General features: G+C 45.7%; 1 protein-coding gene across 1 annotated transcript in view; it reads right to left on the bottom strand.

Moving 5' to 3' along the window:
- Nucleotides 1-9623: 9623 nt before the first annotated feature.
- Nucleotides 9624-27062, bottom strand: part of RCBTB2 (RCC1 and BTB domain containing protein 2) — a 557466-nt gene continuing 540027 nt past the window's right edge. The window contains exon 13 of the mRNA XM_086934986.1: nucleotides 9624-10404. Within this exon, the coding sequence (XP_086791112.1) occupies nucleotides 10264-10404 (141 nt within the window). The 3' untranslated portion in view covers nucleotides 9624-10263. The remainder of the gene's footprint in view (nucleotides 10405-27062) is intronic.

Here is a 27062-nt window from a genome sequence, read left to right as displayed (position 1 = left end):
TTGTGTGCTTGCTGAGCACCCTAATAGCAGCTTGTGGTTTTCTATTTGCTCTTGATGGGGCATATGATTCTCACTCCTTGGCGTACCTGTGGCTCATTATAGTCCATCTTCCATAATTTAAGTACTTCTGCCACAATGCACCCATTCAAGAGAAACTGATGTTCTAGATTGTTTTTTTCCTCAAGTAGATTTCCAAAATCTATGTGCTGTCGACGACTTTAGTACCCTAGCTAGCTGTTCTACTCCTTGGTCTGTATTCCCACCAAATCCCCCTGGTGTGGTGCAGCCAGCACACAGGTCAGTGGGATTTTGGTGGCATAGGGCACTGTGTTCTCTGTAATACCCACAGCCAACTGAACTACATGGTTCTCGTAAAAATAACTTTGCACCCCTTTCTTAACTTGGGGCTTAACAGAATTTGCATTACAGTCTCAGTCTGGGGTGTGGCCAAGGGTTTCCCCACTCAGTGAAAGAGGTCCTCCTGCCTCTATCTGGCAACACACTGGAGTTAGGCAACCAGGTAGTACAATTAGTAACCAGAAACCTCCAGTCCTCTTTCTGATACAAGGAGTCTTATCTTGGGTAATGCCACTCTGCACATGTATTAACAGATAAGTTACATACCAAGAGCTTCCTCTTACTGGAGGAGATGTTACCTTTGTGTCAGAGGCCCACGAAGCATATAAAACAGGTATTCTATTCACGGGTCACTATTCCTGCAACAGCTGCCAACACCTAAGTATTTCATACATACATAGAAGTAATACCAGGCCAGTACAGAGCCTATGAAGATTTTGAAATATCATTAACATTTTCAGGAACACACAAATTGGTTCCAAGGCGCCCTACCACAATCACTAGAAAATGTGAGACTGGGTCTCCTCAGCAATGACTGGGCATCATGGTCAGTCTTAGCCGGCTACACACCATATCTAGCATTAGAAGCACTCACAGTTGTAGAGCTTTGTGCTCTTTACACAGGTCTAGTTAGACTATGCAGACGTTTAACACAGTTTGTTAGTAGTGTCTCCAATTAGCACAGTTACAATCAATGCGATTATGGCTAAAGTTACTTCCAGTTGGGAGGAAATTATGTTCTGGATTGCACAAGAAACAAACCGGCTTTGTAGGACGTTGGCTCTGCATATATTAAACCAAATTAAGGTATAGTGTGCACAAAGTCCAGTGGGTCCCCAGAGGTACAGCAGAGACTAAATTAGATAATCACTAACCGCTCTATTTGTGGTAGTGTGGTTGAGCAGTTAGGCTTATCAGGAGGGTGTGTTAAGTATTTATTGTATTCACTCAATCAAGGCTGATGTCACACACTCAGAGACAGAATACAGACCAATTAGGTAAGTATAAAAAAAGGTTTACTTATGGTTTATTTATAGAACCAAGCACGATTTGGTACACATAGGTAATAAATACTTGCAAATGCAGGATTATTCAAGGAAATGCAGTTGCTCTTGTAACTGTAACAATTACAGGTATATATTGCTTTTCAGAATACTTGGAATTACACAGTAAATACTCTTTGATTACTTTAAGATTACTTTCCAATACTGCTCACATTTCCCCACACATAAGCAGTTCTCTATAGGACACTTTCTAGACCCCAAATCTCCTACAATTGGTCCCTGTAGGAGGAAAAATTGTTATCAAACTCAGAGGTAAGTATTTGACTTATGAGGTTTAGGGTTAGGACCAAGGTTCCCCAATGTCTAGGTGGACAATCTAGTTGCACCACCAGCAGCACTGGGGCGGCCAGGTGCAGAGTGCAGTGGCCCAACGTTAGCCAAAGGGCTAAGGGGGCCTTAGGTTGGAGTCTGCTGGCATGCAGGCCACCCAGGTGTGGGAGCAAAGCGCCTACGTTTGCGGTCGGCACCTCAGAGGCCAATGACCGACACAGGAACTGCACCGCCAGCGGCACTGAGGCAGATGGGTGCAGGAGGTAAAGCAGACGTCGGGGTCCCTGGCCTTCTAAGTGAAGACTGTCGGTTTCAGAAAGCTGCAGGCTCGGTCGGGGGGGGGACATCTTGGATGCGACCCAGGACTGGGAAGGCGACCGGGGAACTGGGAGGATGCTCGAACACTGTTGGTTGGATCACCCTAGGCCGGGAAGGCGTTGAGGGCTGGGGTGTATTAGGCGTTGGTTTCCTTAGGTTACGATCGGTCACAGTCGGCATCAGTCCGACAGTCGCGGTCTGACTTCCTGGACCGCTTTGGTCAAGGGAACAGTTGTCTTACCGTCCTCAGTCTCGGTCGAGGGGACCCGTCAAGTAAAGGCTGCAGGTTTATTTTTGAAGCTTGTGGGAGGTCAGGGGTCATGGTATCCCAACTTAGGATTGCCAGGGGGACCTCTTTGGAGTATGGGGCCACTCAGCCTTGGCCCTTTGCAGCCGGGTGCAGAATCGCAGAGTCTGTACTCTGAAGGTTTGTCTTTGGTTTGAGTAAATCCAGTGCTCACAGGAGACAAAATCTGTTAGTTGAGTGCAGAGCAGGTCCTCCGGACTCTGGGGGTCTGTTGCTACTGGACACCCTGGCTTTTTTGCGGTAGGCAGGACGTGGTTGGGACAGTTCGGTAGGGCTGATACCAAGTCAGTTGTTGTCGTCGGCTTCTTCCTGGGTCAGCATGGCTCTTCGGTCCTTCTTATTTCTTCCTCAAATCTGAGAAGGTAACGTTCAAGGTCACCCTGAATACTAAATTTTGAGACGTTAAAGGGTATGTAGGTTGGGATGAATAGGTCCCTTCCTTGGGGTGAGTACACCCCCTATTATGCTATCCTCCACTGGGAGGAAGCAGGAGTCTGTTCCTAATTGGCTGAGCTCCGTCATCATCAAGATGGAGGGGACTAGATACTAGATGTGTGCTTCACCTGGCTTTCCTCACCTGAGGGCTGGGGATGGCAACAGTATTTTCTTTTGCTCCAGGGGCCATGCCAATCTGCCAGTACCCTGCAGTCAAGTCAGAGGTACTTATGAATTTGGCAGCCTCCACTTATCTATCAATTCATCAGCTCTGGACATGAATTGGTGACAGCACTGAGTCCTCAGTAGTCCACACAGAACCTCATTACTCCTTTTCTACTCTGTGAATGAGGTTAGAGGACTAGGAGCAATAGGATGGCCCAGGGACTCCCAGAAGGTCAATGATCCCAAAGCCTTGATGCTTTCCTTTTCTTGGTCAGACTGGCGATAGATTTTTGTGTTGACAGGCAAGCTGTCTCCAGTGTCCACATAATGGGTACACCTGGGGGTCTGACTAGGGGTCAAGGAGAAAAGCTGTGCATACTGCTGCAGAATTTGTATGCAATCAGCCTGCTGTTGAGAAGAGAGTGTGCCTGAGTAGACAACTTCATCCACTGACCCATTTTGGGGCTGCAAGAAAGAAGGTCAGGGAGAGGTTCATTCTCTGTATCCTGTTCCTCATCGGTAGCCATCAGCATGGTTACATCAGCCCCGTCGCAATACAGCTTAAGATTTCGAATAGAGGCTAGTGCACAGCTGACAAATATTATCCAAAGAATTGTGGCTGTTATAGGTGCTCCGTAGGTGGCGACCACGTCCCTGGACGCCTAATTATATTCACAACACGTGTCTTTAATGGGACACTAAAGACATCCCTCTGGGCACACCTTATTTCCTCACTATGAAATGAGGATTCCAAACATAAGTTCCTTTTTTGGATTGTTTTATTCTTCTTTCATATCTTTTTTCAGTGTATTTAACATTTTGATCATTCTGTATTTTCTGCCATATTTATACCAGCGACAAAGTTACTTTCGACTCCAATGCATTTCGGGCGTGCTCATAACGCCCTTCATCAGGGAATAAACACTACAAACAAAAATGAAAGTAATAAGTAAATGTTCTGTGTGTGTCTATTTGTGCCAAGTGTTACTGTTTAAACTAAGGTGTTACTATGTGAATAACCAAAGCGAAAAAACATGTCTAGTGCGTTTCTTACCGACATCACCATTGAAACCTTATACACCCGTGGCAGCATTACAAAATACAACCACCCCTGTATCACTTATGTGTCGCGTTTTAACAACATCAGACTTCGGGTTCAACTAACTGTAAACGAAAAAAAGGGCGAACTGTAAGATTCAAAGTTCAATACTATCCAAAATCTCCCTAGCTTTGAACCACAACGAAATCACACTCCGTTCCCAAACTAACCTGATGTTCAGTATATCGGCATCTCTACAACTTGCTTCCCGCCAAACTTCTGACAACCTGCATTACGATCGTTCTCCATTTAACCAAACAACGGTAACAACTATTGGGTGATGTTCCGGTCATGTGGTCTATCGAGCTAAAAGAAATACTACATTTCTAAAAATGTATATCCCGAATTAAATCTTCGCCTTGGATGATCCTCTAAGAAAATAAATCTCTCTTCATCATTACGTGAAACTAGGGCTAACAAATCAAGTGTATAAATGGAAAAAATAAAAATGAAATGTTTTACGGGGTGGTTCGAACCCTGAATATCTAAAATGTAAACCGTGACGGCTCTAGTGTGCTATCTCAGTATAAGAGAGTGTATGCTTGATGTGGGGTGAAATGGTAACACAGTCATTTACTTTTTGATAATACAGATAGAAACAAAAATCCAACAGACAAGGTCCCCTTCCAGATCAAGGTAAATAAACAGTAATTATTTACAGATAACAGGACAGTTCCATGCGTTCATTGAGCCCATTCGGACTCTGTGTACAGAGTTTGTGGATCCAAAAAATTTCTTGTTGCAGCATATATTTGGTGTTTTCTCTTCCTTCAATCTTTTCCACTATCACCAGTATCATGTATTTCATTTGGGAGATATTATGCTGCGCCTCCATGAAATGTGTGGCTATTGACGATTTGGTGTTTTTCATGCGGATGTTTGACTTATGTTCTGTTAATCTTGTCTTTATGCGTCTTTCAGTTTTTCCAATATATAGTTTTCCGCATGGACATTTCAACGCATAAATTACATTACTTGTGTCACATGTCGCATTTACCCTCACTTTAATCTCGTGCCCTTTCATGGGGTGATTTATTTTATTGCCTTTGATAATGCTGTTACAATTTCCGCAATTCAGACACGGTTTGGTACCCTTGTATATTTTTGTTTCAGATGGTCGATATTTCAGCAGTTCTCCCAAGTTTTGAGCTCTAGTGTAGGCAAATAGAGGTATTTGTTCAAAAGATTTTTGAAAATCCGTTTCTAGCTTGAGTATAGCCCAATGTTTGGTGATGATTTTCCTAAAACTATGGATCTGTGTAGAGTATTTTGATACGGCTACGATCCGAGCTTCTTCACGTTTAGGGGTTGGTTTTAGAAGTTCCCTTCTCTCTGTTGCTTCAACTCTTTTTTTTGCATCCTCTATGATTTTCTTTGGGTAACCTCTATTAAAAAATCTTGTTGACATTTCTTCCAATGTTGACTCCACTTTTGTAGTGTCGGATGTGATTCTTTTGGCTCTTGTCATCCAAACCCACCAAAACCCCGTTTTCACCATTCAATCCTGACATTAATTCATTACCTAATGAGAAGCTTCCCCAAACTACTAGTTCAAATACTCCGCCCAGTATCTCCAGTTCGGTGCCCCTTCCTGTTACAGTGGGACACCAGGCCTTTGCAGGATAAAAATGTTTCCCCTTGTACCCAAAAGTGGGCTGGGAAGAGTTCTTGGGCCACCCCCTGACCAAGATTTTGGTGGACTTTAGAAGACTCTTGTGTTTAAGCTTTGGGTTTCTCACCCTCTTCCCCTGGGAGGCTTTCTGATCCCTTTCTTTTGGTCACCCCCAGTGGTTGTCTTGGTCACCCTTGTATTGATCCAGTTGTCCTCCTCCTTTCTCAATTCTTGGAGAGAAATTGGACCTAGGTCTACCTGATACTGATGCAACTTTTCATTAATGCAGTTACTTAAAATGTTTTCTTTTATAAACAAATGATAAAGATCATCATAATCTCGCACTTTACTTCCATTCAACCAGCCAGCTTGTGTTTTTACTTAGTAGTCTAAAAATTTCACCCAGGTCTGACTCTGGGGTTTCTGAGTCCCCCTGAACTTTATTCTGTACTCCTCAGTAGTGAGTCCAAATTGCTCAATCAGGGTGCCCTTCGTGAGTTCACAGGACTCTGCTTCTGACCCATTAAGGGTGAGATGTCTGTCTCTGCACTTACCAGAGAACAGTTCCCACAGGAATGCCTCCCAGTGGAATTTCCTCACTTTTCTGGCTTCAGATGCCCCCTCAAAGGCTGTGTACCACTTGGTGATGTCATCACCATCCTCAAATTTAGGGACAATCCCTTTGGGGATTTTAGGATCATAAGACCCTTCTTTTTCTAAGCTTTTTAGATTGCTGCCACTGTTGATGGCTCCTAGGCCGCTCTCTGCTCTCTCTTTCTCTAGAGCTAGGAGCCTAGTCTCTATCCCCACTCTCTTGGCCATCCTTGATAAAAGGAGGTCCTCCTCAGTGAGGTTGTCCTCACTGTCTGGTAAGGAGTTGTCCCTACCTCTGCAGAAGCCAGCACCCGTAGCTCTTGGATGTTGAGGGCAGGACATAATGTTCCCTTCCTCCCTAAGTAGTTCAGAGGGTTGGCTTAAGACTTCATCCTCCTCAGTACCTTCCCCGCCTCCTGAAGGTCTTCACCTTCTTCAGTGGGGTGGTCCCTCACATGCCTTACAGAAACTACAGGAGTTGCATTCTGGTAGGGTTGGGTCCAGTTCTTATTTGCTTAGCTTTGCAGACAAGTCTTAACTCTCTAACCTCTAGGTTGGAGTAAGGGGTGAGGTCGAGCTCCTTAGCCATATTCTCTGGATTGCTCATTACTTTTTTAAAGTGGGGTTAAATGACAGGAACAGAAACAGAATAAAAGCCCCTTGCTAAATGACTTTCTTTTGGTGCAAAGGATACAGCAAGAAATTTGAAGAATTGGTCAAAGCCGTTAAGGGTGTCCCACACAATGGTGCTACTAAACAGGAGTAAAAGTGTACACATGGTATTCGCTTCTTTGGTGCATCCTTGCCGCCAGCCTAAGAAAACACAGAGGGTGATGTTCACACTTCTCAGGGCCAATATGTTTCTGCCCCGTACCTCAACTCTACATATGCATTCTTCAAGCTCAGAGTCCAGTAGTGCACTAAATCCCCTTATAATCCAAAATTCCAATACTAGCACCTAGGATACTGCAAATAATGTGATCTTGTTCTCAGGTTAATGGGTTTTTGGGTGCATTCTGGAAAAAGCCCATGGGAACAGGCACGCATGTTCTTCATAACACAGTCACAGTTGTATCTCCATGGTTAGGTAACACTTTGGGTCAAAGAAGCATCAATAAAGTCCATAATGTACAATTTTGCCTGGAAGGGAAGCCTTCTACCATCGAGATTTACTTTTCTATTGTTCTGGTAGAACAAAAGAATCATAATTCGAAGTGCCGTACACTTCAGACACAGATTATGTGCCAATGTTTATGCAACAATGATGCAGACAAACATTTCTGGTCTTCTTTTTAGGGTTGCCCTTCTTCACCACCCCCCCAAAGCTCATATAAAGAGGCAAGGTGAATCATATCTCCCTTTCTTTTCCATGATGTGCTGCTTGCTGGTTTAGTCTTGGGTTTTCTCCCATTAGCTTTAATTTAATTGTACTGGCTTTTATCAAGGAGGGCTCCAAATTACCTAGTGACCAGCATTGGGCCAGTGTGTGCTGTTTGTCATGTTCATACACAAGGGGCATCTATGTGCTCTGGCCTCTACATACATAGACAGCCCGATCGAAGATGAAAGTATTTTGTAGGCTGCTACGCCACGCAGTAGTCTTTAAAAGGCCATGGTTTGCTGTGGGCACCTCTTTGGTTCTTTAGTGTTTTTTTGTACTGGGAATCCAGGATCCTGATGCTAAGGGGCATACGGTATAATAAGGCTAGAGGCCAACAAATGAAGGCAGTAAGGTTCTCTCGGATCACAAATTTAAATAGTCAGAATCAAAAGTGGTGCTTGCTTTTTTTCTCCCTATTTGGGGGGTATGCATGGCATTATGGGAAGAATCAAGTAGACCGCCTTTCTCCACCTCCTTCAGAAGCTGTGGCATCAACTCCTGATGCTTTGGGAGAATACTTTTCATGCCCAGTGAGATGGCACGGAGTTAAAAATCTTGAGACATGCTTCTCTGATAGTGGCTGAATTTAATGGCTTGCACGCAACCTTCAGAGATGACATGAGGATGATTTGTCTTCCCCTTTGTCATTCACAGGTTTCACAATTGATTTCTCAATGTCTTTGGTCCCAGAAGCAAACTCCCATGATTGACTGATAGTTGAGGTTCAGTTGCAGGGTGATCTGTCGTTTTCTAGTTGTCTTTGTTGCACCTTCAGGTCTGTATGGCTTCTCTCTCATGCTCTTCTGCAAGCTCATCATCTACTATGGGTGGCAACCATCTGAAGTTATTGCCTGAAGCATTATTTCAATTCGGCCACGTGATAGCCTAATAATTACTGCTAGGCCAGGATTGTGACAACATTTTCCTTTATATCTGATTTTCTAGGTGGTTGCCCTGAAGGGTGTCCTCTTTCATGTTTCCCCGTTGTCCTCTTTTGTTCCCGGAACCTTTGGACTTCCTGCAGTCCTTTATGTAGTCTTGTCACACCACTTCAGTTGTTTGTGCTATAGAGATCCTGGCTTGAAGGACTGGTGTATGGGCGTTCTTCATTCCAAAGTACAAGTCTTTTTGGAAGTGCCTTACTGATTTTAGGTAACAGGATGGTTTTTGCTTTTTAAGGACCCATTTGTATTCATTCGACTCACCTGGCTGTTCACAATGGCCTGGAAAATTGAGGCTCAACACTTCAGCCGCAGGATGTGTAAGGAACCTTCACTACCACCAGTATATCTTAAGTCCTTCCACATTTGGAGATTAACGTCCCTACTTGCCTGGACCTGCGGTTAAAATCTCTGCGCTTCATCAGTATGGTTATTAGCTTGTTAGGAGTATTTGGTGTTTCTTCATATGGGCTTGCCTATCCCAAGCAAACTACTGGGCTTCTCCCTAATGGAAATAAGGACTTACACAAAGAAAAGTAACAGCATGGATGAACTTAATTAGCCACACTCACAGTACTAGTCCCAGTCTTTACGACCCACCCTGCTGCGACTGAGGCTGGCCTCAACCAGTAGGGTGTGGTTTTCCTTGAGTATTACCAAGAAGGAGTTTGGTTTATGCCCCTTTTAGAGGGATCACAGGGATACATAGGAGTTTGATGATAGTATTTGGACATTGTAATTGACTAGAGGGGGACCGATGTATCTAAATGAAAGTAAGGACTGTGACTCAAAACTCAAAACCTGGTTGTTCACTAAGCAGTAGGATCGGACTCGATCAAATGCGCCTTTCCTAGTCCATCTGTATGATTTGATTCTGGTCTCTCTTTATGGGGATAGTCATGTAATCTAGCGCCGGGACACCTCCGCCGGAGGTAGCTGTGCGCTCTATAAGCTTCAAAATAATAATAATAACAGCAGCACTAAAGTTACAGAGCATATTGTTGAATAATCAGCACATTAATCACCATTAAACCGTTTAACAAAGATTACATTAAGGTTGAACACAAACAAGTCAAATTCTGTGTCAAAATTAGAAGTAAACATTTATTTTACTTGCAAGTATCAAGGACACTTCGGTAAACAATGTCTTCACAAGTAATACAGGGTAGTTAGAGTTTGACATGAGCACATGTATCATTGTAACAACTCGTCTTTTGTCACTTATATCATGCATGCCTCTCTTTGAATATAGAGCAATATGAGCCTTTATTGTTTTGTTAACTAAGTAACTTAAATATTGTTCCACCAACATATACGCAATATAAGCATGTATACCAATACTCATTACAAATGTTTATCTTGCACCCATGGTTACTAAAAGAACAATCAAAAAACACAATCTCTGGATTCGACCTTCCATTTATGCTTCCATTTCAGTATTCAACAAATAAGATTTCTCGTTCAGATATCTCAGTTTTGGCATCTAGGCCCAGACAACTGGCTTTCTACATACCAACGATGAAATGCACAGCCAATGGTATATTGCCAGTTCACAGAATATAGCCAGAACCAAGGCACTGCATAGAAATAGTGCAAATAAATACACCACCAAGTCTTTTGTTCCATTTTAGACGCTTCTGACATTCACATGTATGAAGCACCTTACATTCGAGGGAAGGGGAGATGCTTAGGTAGTCAATGTGTGAACTCAAAGACTAGCTCAATTCTTAAAGGCGCCGACTTTGCTTGCTTTGCTGATGAAATTCTTCAGAAGCTCACTGTCCATATCTGCAAATGCTTGTGTCTGTGTTACCATCGTCAAGTGGTTGATGCAAAACCTGAAGCAAAATTCTTCTAAATCCTAGAAAAAAAATGTTGTGTACAGTTATTAGTAGTAGTTCAAACAGATATTGAAAAGGACAAGCAAATGTACATCCTAGTGCACAAGCAAAAATACAATTGCCAAATAAATCAAGGCTGGCTACAACCTCATTTGTGGAAACCATGATAAATAGGAACGCCGTTTCTGATGATGTAATTTCTTTCCTTAGTTGCTGTCGAACCACTTAATGAAGACTTGAATATCCCCTGCCCTGTTACAGAGCGGAAACCTTAAGGAAAGCTCTGTAGTATAGTACACTCTGGGCAACAAATTTCACCAGGATGCGTTACAGTAGCCATATCCTCTACAACACCACAGGACTGCGTCTAAAACAAATTCCTAAACAGTTAGATTGCATCTCTCTCCCTAGCTATTAGTATGGAATACGTTTTGAAGCTCGAAGGAGGGATTGCGTTTTAAGGAGTGCCTCATTGCCTGGTAAATCTTTCTGAGTTTTCCATAGTTCTCCTGACTTGCTGTTGTGTTCCTCAGTTCTCTTCTTCATGTCTCTCCTACTAATAGCGCTTCTGCGTAGAGCTCACCCATTGCTTGCCACTGGTTGGCTGTATTGTCATTCTCATTTGCTTGATTCTTATTTGTCAGATTGTGTGAGCTTTCCTTCCTCTTCTTGTGTTTGTCTCTTCCACTATAGCACTTGTGTCTTTCAAATGCTCGACTTCAAAGCCCTACTTTTTTTGTTTGTTTAAGAGTGAATGGGAGTTCCCGTTGTCTCCTTCATGTACTTCTCCCCTCCTCTGCGAGCTTCATGTATCTCTTTCTCACCTGTATGCTTATCCCAGCGATCTCGATATTGCTCTCTCGCCCATTTGATTTTCTGCCAAACAAACTATTGTGTTGCTTCTGTGCCCCACCCACACCCTTTGCATTGCTTCCACGTGCCACACTCCATGTTGCTTGCGCCCCTACATCCTGTGTTGCTTTCCCCCACCCGTCCCTCTGACTGGTAACTAAAAAGAAAAAGGCTCTTATTTTGTTCTCAGCCATGCTGCACAGCATCAGGGATGCCCTGAAGCTTAAGTAAAAACCATTTGCAAAGGCAATAGGTCCCAAAGGTGACACCTACTGGCTATGCTAATGCTTGTGAAGACTGACTGTAGACACTTTAGCGGTCGCATACAGCTAGTTCTCTCCATATAACCAAAGGGCTAAAGTCAGCCCTCTTAGCAACTGGTTGTTGGAGGAGTCATTCACGTGTTGATCATCCCACATTATAGCCATTGGGTGTGGGTTCACACAAAGAAGAAAATACTCTTGTTTCCCGCCATTGGGCCAGATTGACTGTGATGCCAGAGCATGGCAAGAACAAGCGCCGCTGCAGAGTCAGAAGCATGGCAGGCTCTAGTGCAGCTTGGACCCTGCTGTACTGTGAGATGCCACCTATCCCTGTAATATGGCGGAAGCCCAAAATGGGAGCGCCTCTGGTTTGCCCTCTGCAGATTCGGACTGCACAAGCTATGCCATCTCTTCAACAGTGTGCATGGGCTTCACTCTGAGGCGCTGCCCACCCCATTGAGATAGAGACATAGGGTGACCAGATTTTCAAAACAAAACCAGGGCATGTGTTCACACACAAAAACATAGGACTACAAACTGGCAGCTGCAATGGACACGGAAGCACTAGAATGATAACATGCACTCACATAAGAAAAAGTACTGTAACAACCTAACACTAAGAGGACAGACTAAATATAACAATATTAGCTAAGTGTATGTATCCTCATTTCAGCACGTTTCCATTAGCTTCGAGCTCCGGGTACAACAAAGAAATATGGTGATATGAATCACATCTATATGATGGATGTGATCTACAAAAAGATATCTTCAACATTGCCAGGCCTCCCCTTGGTGGAAGCACCTACTGGTGAATGGAAAACAACACAAAGGTTGTACAAACAAAACTATCCAACTAAATAAGTATCTGATACATAGTTAACTTTACTTCTCGTGTATCTCGAACTGTTGCAATCTATGTGTGCCACAGAACGCTAGTCAGTTTTAGCCTATACACAAATACTGTGACCACCTTCCTGACTATCTTCCCAAATAGCTCAAATTCTTCCAGGGCAGCACTGGTGTTCCTAAATTTGCTGCTCAATAATTCTATGTACCTCAAGGCCTGCCTTCCAATTAGCAAGACTCAAAATTGGTAGCTCTCTCCTTGTCTGCATTATATCCATTTTAGCAATCACCAGACCAAGCTCAACAATTTAACGTTTCTATTCGCCTACAGTTCTTCCACTATGTTTAAAAAAGCCCATCTCACAGACAGGACTATTTTCCCCTGCGTCACTGCAGATAAAAAAGTCACAATTTTCTGCACCGCTATACAGCGTGCAGGAGGTCTCCAAGGTACTTTTTTACACGTCACACTTGTGGGTGAAGCCTCCCGCCCCTTTCTCCATTGCCTTGCCCTGGTAGAATGAATACAGTTCAGGAATTTAACCCCTTCACTGCGGCGGCTATTCCGCCGCAGTGCTAAGGGGGGAGGGCGGCAGAGCGGCGGGCACATGCTGGTGACGGAACTGCTCCGTCACCAGCGTCGGTTGCGCTGTGCTCGTGACGGAGCGGTTCCGTCACGGCCCCGCCCGCTCAATAGAACGCGCCGCGCAGGCGCGAAATGAGCGCCGCGCAGGCACGGCGGCAGGGCCATGACGGAACCGCTCCGTCATCAGCACAGCGCCACCGCATCTGATGATGAAGCGGTTCCGTCATCAGCAGGGGAGGGGTTAAACTGTATAAGTCTGAACCGTGCATCAATAGCAATTTCCGTTGGAGCCACAAGTGCCTTCTACTATTCCTTCCATCTTTTCCAAGTCGCTGACACACTGGCACCTTAAGTGTTGAAATATATCGGGTACATGAATGACTAGTGTTTTGTATATTAGAGATGTCGTCTTTGTGAGTAGTGGAGTGGTAGTGAGTTTGGAGTCAAGGGGCTTAAACTTCTTGACATTCTTCAACTTTCATTTAACTACTGCATTAATGCGGTCTAACATGAAGACAAATGAAGAGTGAGAACCTTAAAAGGCCACATTTCTTTTGAAAACTCAACAAACTTCTTCATGGCCTTGTTAGATACTACATTTACTAGTGGTGATACCGCCAGTGTGTCTCAAACTGTAAAACAGTCTAGCATGGTGACCTCCCATAGAAACAAAGTTTAGATTAGATTAGAGTATTTATAGAGCGCATGGCTGCCTCGGCAAAAAGGCGTCACCACAATTGTGTTTCTTCAGTTAGCTTCTTATGCCACCTCATTTCAGGGCTAGTTTCATTCCAGATTTTAGTAAAAGCCTTTGTGGCTGGGGATAGCTGAAGGTACCCTACCTGGAAAGTGTAATAGCTCTGTCTAGCCAAGCATCAGCATTCACAAGCATAGGCGGGATCTGGTCTTGTGTTTAACAGTCGGTCAATGAGTACCACCACGCCGGCTGCCAGATAATAAGCAAAGTCATATATCCTCAACCATCATAGGATGATTTGCAGCATTTTTCCATGCTAGTTTGAGGTGTTTCCTGTCTAATACAGGAAAGATGAATTATAGCCGTGAATTGCTTGAAGAATAGTCATGGGGTTTTGTGGCAGATGTTTTTGTAAAGTATATAATACTCTAGGGAGCACAATCATTACAATTAAGGTGACATGGCCCACTTGCAAAAATCGATACTGGTATCCAACAATGAGCACTGTTTTTGAGTTTTTCTAATTGTGAGGATATATTTCTCTCCCTAATACGTCCCTAGACACGAGAAATGTATATGAGTGGATACTCGATCACTTAAGTTACCTTATTTAGGGAGTAAGGATCAATCCATCTATCATTAGAAACCTTCCCTGATCAGGTATATGTTGGACTTATGCCAGTTGGTCCAAAGACCAGGTTACAGCCTAAAATCATTCAGCATCTCCATTAATTTTAGTTCTGATGTCATGGAATCCTGCTGATATATGAGAAGTTTGTATGTACTGCCGGGTCTGGTGGCTTAATGGAATTACGAGTCCACTGTAGGGTCCTGTGTTAGAACTCATGGTCACAGGCTCAAATCCCAGTGGCTCCACTCAACTTTCATCCTTCTGGGGTCAATAAAATGAGTACCATTGAGTAGGGTAACAATATACATCTGTTATTCAGTGCAAAGATACCCACGAGTGAACGTGTGTTTTACAAATACACATGTATTGTTAGACTATGAATGGGATTGAAAAAACTCTAATTCTAAACATTTTATTTCCATGTGTCCGGATAATAGCTCCGCAAATCAACAAGAGAGAAAGGGTTTGAAAGGAGGACTCCCAGTCCCCTTAAATCAATCGTACTAATTAAAAGAAGGAGTCATCCCAGCATATCAGGAGAGAAATACAAAAGAAAGGAAAAAAAGAAGAAAAATCTTTCATTTAAAAGAACCCTCAATCACCAACCTAGTTGGTGAGATGCTTCATCATCGGTCTCCCACCGGAGCAACAAAACGTCACTCAAATGTGGTTCGACACCGGATTACAGCGGAACAGGTTGTTGTTTGGTGATACCGTGTAAATACGTGAAAGAAAGGTGAGTACAGTTGTCTTTATTGTACCTTAAAACTTTTATGATGGAACAATAAAACAAGATTAAAAACAGAGGGGGATGCCTCCACAGGTTAAATTGACCTGTGACATCCATAAAGTGAGAATAGTGGAAGTATCACGGTCTACATGTTTCAGCCTCAGTACGTCAGTGTGAGGCTTTCATCGGGACCATAGAATTGACACTAGGGGTATGCACACGCTAAGGTGCACCCGACTCAGAGTCACACACAAAACCGCCTACTTACGGTTTTCCTTTCAGCCTTCTGTGAAAAGTACATACATCGGTAAAACAAATGTATAAATTAGTCTGTCATGGTAGTTTTTTTACTGTGAGCTGTGTAGCTGCAAAACATTGCTCTCCATCCGTGTCCTCACAGACGTGCAGAAGGTTCTCACGACTATAGTGGTGGGTGTTTGTGAAGTACATACATACTGTACACCCAAATCACATGATGCGTTTGTGGTAGAACACACTCTATGGGGGTACTATAACTGCTAGATCCCCAATGAATAACATACCCAAGCTTTCTTTTTTAGTGTGTGGGTGTCAAAATACTCACTGAATGGTGCACATACATTGGTCACAATGTACCAGAGTCTTGATTGCTTTTGTCAGAAGACCGGTAATGTTTTTTTGTCAATTTGTTCGTCTCCGGGTTCAACAAAGAAATATGGTGATATGAATCACATCTATCTGATGGCCTGCCAGTCTTAGGGATGACTGTAATCACTGCCTCCCTCACATTCCCCAACAAACTCAGGTTTTTTTTGACTTCTTGAAAAACTTCTAATGCAAAGCCAAACCAGTTGTGCTGGCCATGTAGAATTCAACGGATAAACCGTTTGGTCCCAGAGTCTTCATGGACTGCAGGAGTGTAGTGGTTTCCATAAACTTCTTTGTTGAGATTTCTGCGTTCAGGGATTCACCTTGTTGAGAACTAAGCGAGAGGTCAGATATATAACGGTTGAGTGAATTGGAATGGATGTTAGATCCCTCCAACTGCTGTCTTTTTTGGGTGTGATCCATCTTAAGGTTCCTCCTAGGCATGGGTCCAGATTAACCTTTCGAGACAGGAGCCAACTGTTCCCAAACCAGAAATTTGATGTGCCAATTCAAATTTATAGGAGTCTCCATCAAATGTAACATTATTTGATTTTTTAACTCTGCCCACAAATGCAAGCAAAATCATTTTGCACATTACATTAAAAACTTAGGTGCTCGCTTTTGTTGCATTCATTTGCAGTCTGTTAACTTTATAGTAACCCACTGACCAGTCCCCTTGATAGTACCTCCTCTCACCCCTTACTCACTCTCCTCGTGGATGAACTCGCTCCCTTGACCACACCCACACCCTCTCCTACTCGTCCCCACTCTTGCTTCGTCATCCAGTTAGTCGACCATACACTTCCAAGCCTCAGTCCATCCACTTTTGCATCCCACATTCCCACATCCACTCTAGTTTCTCCACTCAACCATCCCATTCACACTCACACTGTTGTGCAAATTAATCAAAATATGAGGTTTTAAGAATCATTACCTTTTAGAATTAAGAATTAGGTGTCTACTTTCTTCTTCATCCCTGTAGTCAATTCAATTCAATTCAATAATAACTTTATTCGGTAGTTTAAAAAGAAACACCATAAAAGTTCACAATAAGCAAATTACAAAGTTTACAAGGGTTAAAAACCGGTATAAAAATACATTTGTTAAAAAAACGATTAAAAAAAGACGTCTCAGTTTATGTATTTTTCGACCTTATCATACCATACAGTTTTCATATTATCTGGCAATCTTTCATTTGTGCAGGGCTAATATATAATTCGTAATCAAAGGTTCGTACGATGACGGGTACAAAATTTGAGAAAACATACAATCGCTTTAGCATAGTTTTCATTTTCAAGATACTGAAGTGCCAAATATGCAGGACAGCACTGTCGAAGTCCCCAGATTTTCAAGATGGGCAGTATCCATCGTTTTCGTGGTTCAGTAAAAAATTTACAAAATAACATTGTATGTATCGTTGTTTGTGGGGACACTAGGTCACACGGACACATGGGAAATGTAGATGACCAGACATTTTGTTTTGGAAATGCAACCAGTAAATGGAACATATCAAATCTAAAGCGGGTAAGCAACATTTTTTCATATTGTGTTAAACTAGAGTTCAAATAGGGTTCGATGGTAAACACAGTCTACGCTAATAAAGAATGTTGAACAGATGGTTTGTGAATCTCAGATAGTAATCGTAACTGGCGCAGGTGCACAAGACACTCTCTTTTTAGATCCTTTTTTGAGATTTCATTTATCAGTAAAGGGTGATCAAAAAACTTCCTGTAACCTAAATCTGTTAGTAGCGCTTTAACATAGGATAACCATTTAATTTTCTTGCAGTGATCAAGTGTCAAGATATCTTGGATGATTGCCCTAGTTAGTTGGCATTGCTCAGTGACCCATATTCGACGCCACAACATTACTGGTTGTAATTTTATGATGTCTGTAATATAATCAATACCCAACTCTGTGTGGCAGGCATAGGTGGAACAGCTTTTAGGTACCGCCAGCAAGTATCTCAAAAAGGAGTTCTCGACTTTTTGTATTAAATCCACATTTGCAAAGCCCCATATCCCCGCCCCATATGTTGCCGTGCTTACACATTTCGCGTTATATATTTGTAACAGTTCTTTTGATGGTCGCTGCCCCAGTCTTTGTGAAAACATTTTTAACGAAGTTGTCTCTCGCAAGAATGAAAGCTTCCTTGCGTTGATAGCTGGGTTCCATTTAAATTTTTCGTCAATAACAATCCCTAAATAGGGATAGGTTGTAGACCTGTCCAGTTGTTCACCTTGTACAAACAATCTCCGATTTTTTACATTTCTTTTCCCCCCGCATGCATAGTATAGGTTTTCTTTGCATTTAATTTCAAATTTAGACTCGCCATGAAGGCACAGTATCTGTTTAAGGCCAGTTGTAGTTCTATTGGTGTTCTTGCTAAAATGACAGCATTGTCAGCATATAAGAGCGCTGGTATCTGCCGACGAGCTATTAAAGGAAGGTCTATACTGCCTTGAAGCATGGCGGCCTCTAAGCCATTAGTATAAAGGGTGAATAAAAAGGGGGCCAGTACACATCCCTGTCTGACCCCCTTTTCCACCCTGAAAGTATCCGTGAGCTCACCTCTCACCCCGAATCTTACCCTGCCTGTAGTACCTGTATACAGTTCTCGAAGAAAGTCCACAATTGGAGGGGCAACTCCCATTTTCAAAATAATGCTCCACAGCGTTGAGTGTGCCACGCAATCAAACGCTGCGGAGAGGTCAACATAGACAATATGAAGGGAGGACCCCTTAGCTTCCACGTATTTACCCGCCAATAGGGACAAATTTAGGGCCTGGTCAACTGTTCCTAGCCCCTCCCGAAAACCATATTGTATATCTGAGATGATACTATGGTCAGTGGCCCACTCCTGGAGTCGATCGAGAAGTATTCGCCCTGCCATCTTCCCGAGCGAGTCCAAGAGGGAGATCGGCCTGTAGCAAGATGGACTATTTCGGTCCCCTTTTTTAAATATGGGGACCAACGTCTATGTTCTCCAGGAGTCTAATAGACCCACTTCAGTAGTGGCATTCAAGACGTTGGTCAACAGGGGAGTCCGTAGATCCGGGAGGTATTTAAAGATATCAACAAGAACACCATCCGGGCCAGGAGCTTTGGCTGTTTTTTTTTTAATTTTTAAAACCTTTATTATAAAGAGCACACAGCCAGGAGGAGAAAAGTGCAAGGTGATTCACAGCAGAACATTGAAGGTTGTTTTTTTTTTTTTTTTTTAAGAAAGAGAACTAAACCAAGAAAAGAAACGCCAAAGGGCGCGTAAGAGTGGCAATGGAGCAATAGAGATATCAAGGAGTCGGCAAAGGGCAGAGGAGGACAGGTAAAGAATCGATAAGAAGAATGAATGGTAGGATGGGGAGGGGGGGGAGGAAAAAACAGGAGAAGTACAAACAGCATAAAACAGTTGGTGTCACAGGTTACGGTGATGAGTGTTCGTCCAGGGGGACAGGTTCCGGCGGCAGGCACACATCGCCCCTGTACGCATTCCATGCCCCCCACACTTTATTCCATGTCTGAGGCCTCCCCCTGGCTACATAGACCGTCTTCTCTCGGAACATGCACCAATCCATGTTGGCTTTCCATTGTACCACCAGGGGGGCTGTGGCAGCACCCCACTTTTGAGCAATATCACGCTTAGCAACCATATTGCCCAATGTCACCCAGCGAGTCTGCGCCGTGTTGTGGTCAGACGGTTCCCAAACGTTAAGGAGACACCTCCGCGCCTCTGCAGCCAACACCACACCAGTCACCTCTCCCATAATCCGGTGCACTCTCGCCCAGTAGGGGGCAATGACGGGGCATTCCCACAGAATATGTAAAAAGGTCGCGAGAGCACCACAACCTCGACGACAAAGGCCATCGGGCGAGAATCCCATATGTAAAAGCCGAGGGCCGGTAACATACACCCGGTGAAGGATTTTAAATTGCACCAGCCGGAGACGTGAGGAAATAGCGACCTCCTTAGGGGAGGACACTGCACTCTGCCAGTCCTCATCGTCAAGCTCCAGGCCGTCCGCCGTCCATTGGTCTCGCAAGCACAGGAGGAGATCAGTTCGGACATTAATCAATTTCTTATAGGACAGGGAAATAGCGCTGTCAGGCATATGGCCATACAGTATCCTGTCCTCTAAGGGGGAGCTTTCGGGGATCTCTCCCTCCGTCGGCTTGGCAGAGAGCAATGCGTGTCTCAGCTGGGCGTAGCGGAAAAACTCTGAATCGCCCAAACGGTATTCGGCCTGCAGTTGAGGAAAGGTCTTGACTTCGCCCTTAATAACCATGTCGTCCACCCTGGAGATGCCTATGAGATCCCATTTATCAAAGCCCTTGGTGTGCCACAGCCTGCCCAAGATATCCGAGTCGTACAGTGGGGTAAACCTAGTCAGTCTGCCCTGCCAGCCCTGCGCTTTAGTGATCGTCCGCCAAATGTGAACCGCTGCCTTGGTCGGGCCTGACAGGCGCCCGATCGAAGGATCTAGAATACAGCGCACGATAGTAGTTGCCACCGCGTAAGAGCCACCTGTCCATTGCGTAGCCTGGGCTATCCACAGGGCCATATAACCCATGGTTGATAGCAGTGAGCTGAGAGGACCAATAGTACCGACGTACATCCGGTAGAGCTATGCCACCGTCGTACCATGGTAGCGTGAGCTTCTGGATGGCGACACGGGGTCGACCATCCCAGAGCAAGGCCCGTTGCAAACTCTCAATCTCCCGAAAATAGCGGGCCGGAACCGGGTCCTGAGTGTTCTGTAAGGCATACAGGAACCGGGGCAAGGACATCATTTTGAACAATGCTGCCCGGCCCAGGAGAGAGAGCGGGAGTTTGCGCCAACTGTCCACGTCTCTCCGCAACCGCTGGAGAGGGGGGAGCAGATTGTGGTCGTATCGCGCCTTAGAGCTACCGGAAATGTATATTCCCAGGTACTTAAAGCCCTGTCCGGCCATCTGGATATTGCAGCCTCTGGGGAGGCGCGGTGTGTCCCCCTTTAGAATGTAAAGAGAAGACTTGGCCCAGTTGATGACCAGGCCAGAGTGGTGTCCAAAAAGCCTGAGCACGTCGCATGCCACAATGAGCGACTTGCAGGGGGAAGTAAGGTATAGCAGAATATCATCTGCGTACAGGGAAACTCTATCTTCAAAGCCCAGGGCCCAGGTTATGCCATGTAAGTCCGGGTGTGTACGTAGCATGGCCGCAAGCGGCTCAAGAGCCAGGGCAAACAGGAGAGGCGACAGGGGGCAACCCTGCCTAGTACCACGGTGAAGGGCAAAGGACGCCGACACGCGGCCATTGACCGTGACATTAGCCAGCGGACAAGCGTAAAGGAGTTGCACCCAACTCACAAAGACCGGTCCAAATCCAAGCTTCGCCAGCACCGCCCAGAGATAACTCCACTCAAGAGAGTCAAAAGCCATCGTGGCGTCAAGAGAAGCGAGCACCGCCGGTTCCTCGAGGGTGTGGGCCCTGGCCATAACACCATGGAGCCGACGTAGGTTAAGGGCAGTGTTACAACGGGGAATGAAACCCGACTGGTCAGGGTGCACCAAATCACCGATGACTCCAACCAATCGATTAGCAAGCAGTTTGGCTAGGATCTTAGGCTCCACATTGAGGAGAGAGATAGGGCGATAGGATCGGCACACGTCTCTCGGTTTTCCCTCTTTGTGAATAACCACAATGGTGGCCAGCCTCTGATCTAAGGGGAGGAGGCCCTCATCCAGTGCCTTCAAAAACATAGTCTGCAGGTGTGTGGAGACCACATCCGGTCGAATTTTGTATAACTCGACCGGAATACCGTTGGGGCCAGTCGCTTTACCCGACCTTAGTGCACGGATCGCCAAGGCGATCTCGTCAGCGGATATGTCTCGATCTAAGTCGGCACGGTCCTCTTCAGAAAGACAGGGAAGGTCAATCGTTGAGAGGAACGCAGCCGAGTCAGCCTCGGAGCGGTCTGAGTTGGAAGTGTAGACACCCCGGAAATAATCAGCAAAGGACTCGGCAATAGCACTTGGGTCCGTGACGGCGACCCCGTTGTCGCCCAAGATCTCAGGCACCACGCGGCTAGCCATCTCGCGCCTGTCCAGCCAAGCCAGCAGTTTCCCAGCTTTATCCCCAACGTCGTAGATACGACCTTGCTGTTCCTTGGCCAGGGTAAGGGCAGCATTCGTGGCAAGATCATGGTATTCCGCCTGTTTAAGGGAAAGGGCATGTAAAAGAGAGGGGTCGGGCTCAGGTCCCAGTCGGGACTCGAGGCGCAAAACCTCGTCTTCAATACATGTGAGGTCGGCATCTCTGACTCGCCTGGCCTCCGCAGTGAGAGCAAGAGCCTCACCCCTTAACACAGTCTTGAATGCCTCCCACAAGGTAATAGCCGAGCCAACCGAACCTTCATTCTCCGAGAAGTAGAGGTCGATGGCCTTAGCAAGGAGTGCACGAGTCTTGAAATTACGGAAATACCATGGGTTAACCGCCACCGGCCGGTCAGACAGGACGATGTTAAAATCAAACGAGACCCACAACGGGGAGTGGTCGGAGATACCCCGTGCCAAAAAACAGGCCTGAGACACGGCAGACGCATGTGCAGCTAAGGTAAAAACGTAGTCTATACGGGAGAGACTACCATGGGCACTCGAAAGAAAAGAGAAATGGCGGAGCGCAGGATGTAGTAGTCGCCAACTGTCCACCAAACCCATGGAGTCAAGAAAGGAAGGCAACCACAGTTGGGAACTGCGGAGATCTCTCGGCGGTTGGCGGTCCAGGGAGCCAGAGCAGACTGAGTTGAAGTCACCCCCCATTATCAGTAAACCATCAGGCAAGGACAAAATGGTGCCACCAAGGTCTTGGAAAGTACTGGATTGTAGGCCTGGGGGAACATAAACCGAAAGTAGCGCGAGGGAACGCCCTTCCCATCTCCCCGCCACTGCAGCGTAGCGCCCCCTCTCATCAATCACAGTGACGTCTATCTCAAGGGAAAGGGACGCACGCACCAGGATTCCCGCCCCTCGGGAGCCCGAAGAGAACCCAGAGTGGGCCACCATCTTGTAGCCTTTGCGGTTAAGAGCTTTGCAAGAGTTTCCAATCAAATGCGTCTCTTGTAGGAGCACAATATCGGGCATATGTCTCTTAAGCAGTTGGATCACTACCCCTCTCTTAACACGGTCACCCAACCCATTAACATTCCAACTGATCACTTTTATTTTCCTACCCCCCATTGTCCCGCAACCCGTCCCACCCAACCCCAGCCAACCCAACCATCAAGTGAAAAACAGCAGTAAGCACGATCCATTGCCTAGAGGAAAGAAGAGAGAAAGAACGAACAAACAAATAAACTTGAGCAAATGCACCCCCCATCCCGCACCCCTGCATTACACTAAAAAGCCCCCCCAACCAGCAGTGTGCCTGTCGCCCCATAAACTACTCTACAAACAGCCCCAGAGGAGAAAGGAATCTCCGCGAACACCTCCCGCCACCCTCCATGTAATGACAGGAAAGGCAGCAGGGACATTTAAAAACAATACCGACAGTCTCATGAAGCGGGGTCACCAATCGCCGGTGTTACACAATAGAGCCAAGTCTCACAGATCCGAGCCACCAGTCGCACCTCCATCTTGTTCATCTTGAGCGTCCCGACGCGGCGACAAAGTGTCCAGCCATTCACTCACATTCTCAGCGAAGTCAAAGAACAGGGCACGGCCCTCGTGTTCAATCCGGAGTTTGGCAGGGAACATCATAGAGTAGAGTACTTATATCCCATGTCTCGCAGGCGCCGCTTTACGCCCGCATAGCTCTGGCGCTGTCGCTGAACAGCCCTGGTAAAGTCTGGGTAGAAGTGTATTTCAGCGTTCTGGTACTTAAGCGGCCCATGCCGTCTGGACGCCTGCAGGATCGCATCTCGGTCCCGAAAGTTGAGAAGCCGTGCTACGATGGGTCTAGGCGCCACGCCCGACTGCGCGCTGGCAATGCCCCCTGGGAAGGCGAGTTCCTCTCAACTGCGGCCGCTGATGTAATTGCGGTGCGGCGGCAGGAGGGCTCGGCAGGGGAACGTTGACTGGAAGAAAGTCTGCGCGGGTCTGCTCTGGTCGGTGGGAGACAGGATAGATAGCAGGCAAGTCTCCAGGGTCACTTAGGGGTTTATTTCACGGACCCTTCCTTTAGCTGTAGAATGCACGGATGGCCGGGCGTGCCCCCGCTTTGTAGCGCCGCCAGGCGCTCGATGATGACGCGCTCCAATGCGCGCTGGCAATGCCCCCTGGGAAGGTGAGTTCCTCTCAACTGCGGCCGCTGATGTAATTGCGGTGCGGCGGCAGGAGGGCTCGGCAGGGGAACGTTGACTGGAAGAAAGTCTGCGCGGGTCTGCTCTGGTCGGTGGGAGACAGGATAGATAGCAGGCAAGTCTCCAGGGTCACTTAGGGGTTTATTTCACGGACCCTTCCTTTAGCTGTAGAATCCCTGTAGTCACCACATTCAATTGTGTGTTCTAAACGGTCAGAAAAAGTCTTCCTTTCTTCCTTTGTTTAGCTTTTTGTTACAGACTTTACATAGTGGACTGATTTGCCCGGTCGACTGAGCAGTACAATACACACTTTTACATCCAATTCTCTGCACCTGCACAACTGTTAAGGTGTTGTACATATGTGTTCACAGTGTGTTGTGTTGGATTTAACATGTGCAAGCGGTTGCAAGAAACACAGATGTGTCAATGGATGTGTATTTGTGAATTAAATGTGTGATACATACACAACTGTACAATTACTATAAATAAGTATGCGCACTCGACGTTTACTCTCTCTTGATTGTGACACTGAATGTGAGGAGGGTGACTCACAACCTCCGTTTCCCTCGGTTGAATTTTCCATGTGTGCACACACATGTATACTTGTTCCCAGTTTGACGGATTCTATGTGTGTGTGTGTGGTGTACATGAAGCTACTCGACATCGGTATGGCTGTTGTGACTGGTGTGTAGGTGGATGTATGTATGGGATTGTGCGTGCACTAGATCGGATTTGTTGACTGCTAGGTCGTTTGTTGTACGTATTGTGTGCCGGACTGCATGTGGAGGTGTGGTCACTGGCTGTTTACTTAGAATGGTTACTAGTTTGTTCGTGGTTTGTGCAGCAAAAACGTGTACTATTTTAAAAATCGCTCCTTATCTAGCTACAAATCATTGAAGTTGCCATTGTAGCAAAGAGAACATGATAAAACAAATAGTTACTTAAAGGAGGAATTGATTTAAAGAGACTCTTAAAAAAAAGCATGACTGGAGATGTTTTTGGGAGACAGCGCACGCTATGAGGAAGAACAAAAGACCAAAAGAACAAAAAGGAGGAGTACTACCCGATGAGGGTATGTGAAGGCTCTTGTCTGAACTCAGGAAGAATTTTTCCTTTGTTAGGAAACCCCTCACTCACCACCTGGTGGTGACTTGCTTCATCATCGGGGCCCACCCAAGTGGCCTAGCGTCACTTGGGTGTGCTTCAACACCTGCAACTGCAGTGGAGCTGGTAGTGAAATGTGGGGTGCAAACAAAAAAGAATGTGAGTGTTAAAAATGTCCTGGTATTCTTTGGTATAGAATTTTAATAAAAAAGATACTGGACAAAATTAAAAAATCAGGTTGAGATGAAAGTGGGGGAGTTACGTTCCACTTATCTCTATTTTATGTGTATGGTCGACATGTTTCTACCGTTAGGGGAAACTCCCCGGTATTCCTCAGGACCAAAAACCCAAGGAAGTGGGTGGTATGTGCCCCCTAAAAGGCACACCCAGTCCTAAATCCTTGGAAAGCCAGAAGAAAAATCAACTTCTGGGACGCACACCTCGAATGGAGGGTGCTTTAAAAACCTGTAGGGAAGGAAAAGAAATGAATAAAATAATTACTATCCTGTTACGTAGTGTAGTGCTAGAGTGCAGGATTCGTGCAATTATTCTGGCTTCCCACAGTGGTGTTTTGCACAGTGCCTTCATCGGAGCTGAGCGTGTCTACATGTGTTTGTGCAAACGTGCTCATAGCTATGGAGATAAAATATATATGGAGTAAGGTCTGATATTGGCCTTAGTGCGTGCTATATAGGAAAGAGACATGCTGGCATCAAACTCAGGGGTGCACTATGCAGGAGTGCTCATATTGTGTACCGCCGTGGATTGAGTAATGTGCCAGCTAGGTAACATTAATTTACTTCTGTCTGACCTGATCACAGTTTGTGGTCGACAAAAAAAGACAAACTGGACTGACATACACACACAACATGAAATGATACACAACTTAAGATATGGCAGATTGATGGAAACAGGGCTTACAGTGCTAAAGCTCAACTAGAGCTGCATCAGGCAGGAGGGGGCGCTACGCCGGTACCAACATAGTCTGAGGAAAAAAGAAATGTTGGATAAGAGGGGGTTCCCTTTTAAAGCGCTGGCGTAGGCCTCCGTTGTCGGTCCTGTCTTTGAGAAGGAAAAATTTAACTTACAGTTTTCAGGGCGTGATCAGGCAGTTCACCTACTTCCCCGTGCTCGCTGCTCGGTAGGAATGAGTCAGCGTGGGCGTGGTGTTTAAAAACGTAAGGTTGCTTCCGGTCCAGGCAGGGAGAGTATGAGTGCCTCAGAGGGACAACGGTCGGCAAGGTTACTGGCAGAAGCCGCGCATGCGTGGTAGCGCGATAGCCGCGCATGTCTGGTGGCGCGAGGCTCGGCTGCTGGCGGTGGGCGGGGGAAACGCAGGCATCGTATTGGACGGTTGTCATGGCAACGGCCAAACGATGCGCCTGCGCAGAGGTTATGTCAACACACTCGGCCCGGGATGTGCCAACCGGCGCCGGGAAATTTTTGGCGATCAGGGAGATCAAGGGGTGTACAGGGCAACAGCATAGCGCTGAGCCTGCGCAGCTATGCACCTGAGTGGCCCTAGGGTGGCGGGGTTGGTCGCCCGGCGCCATAAATGGGGCAATAGCAGAGGAGGGAAGGAAAGTTCTGGGTCAGTGAATCCCCTAGGGACATTCTCGCAGGTGACACATTGTGCGTCATAAACAGACAGGGGGAGATTCTTCAGTCTGTTAGGGATATAAGCCATGGGCCTGTTGGGTGATGAAAGACACACATGGGGGGCTGTGTAAGGTTAGTATGCCATTAGTGTCAATTGTGGATGACACTAGAAAAATATATGGGGAACAGGACAAGGATTATCCTGAATAACTAGGTGGAGATGTTATGGGGGTCTTGTAAAAGGGCTGAAAGGGTCTCTTCCGTGAGTAGGGCATACTGTTCCAGGGTAAGAGGGAAGAGGGCCCGACAGCCATAGGTGTAATCATGACTGTGGGAGCTGGTGTTCCGACAGAAAATGGGGGGTTCATCTCAGCACAGAGTTCCAAGGGATATTGTCATTAAGCCCATGGATATGAGTGGAAAGTCTATATATCCATCTCTGTTCCTTTTCAAATAGGCGGGCCTGG

Source organism: Lissotriton vulgaris, chromosome 8, assembly GCF_964263255.1.
Source record: "Lissotriton vulgaris chromosome 8, aLisVul1.2, whole genome shotgun sequence".
Lineage (NCBI taxonomy): Eukaryota > Metazoa > Chordata > Amphibia > Caudata > Salamandridae > Lissotriton > Lissotriton vulgaris.
This window is presented reverse-complemented; position numbering and strand designations above follow the sequence as displayed.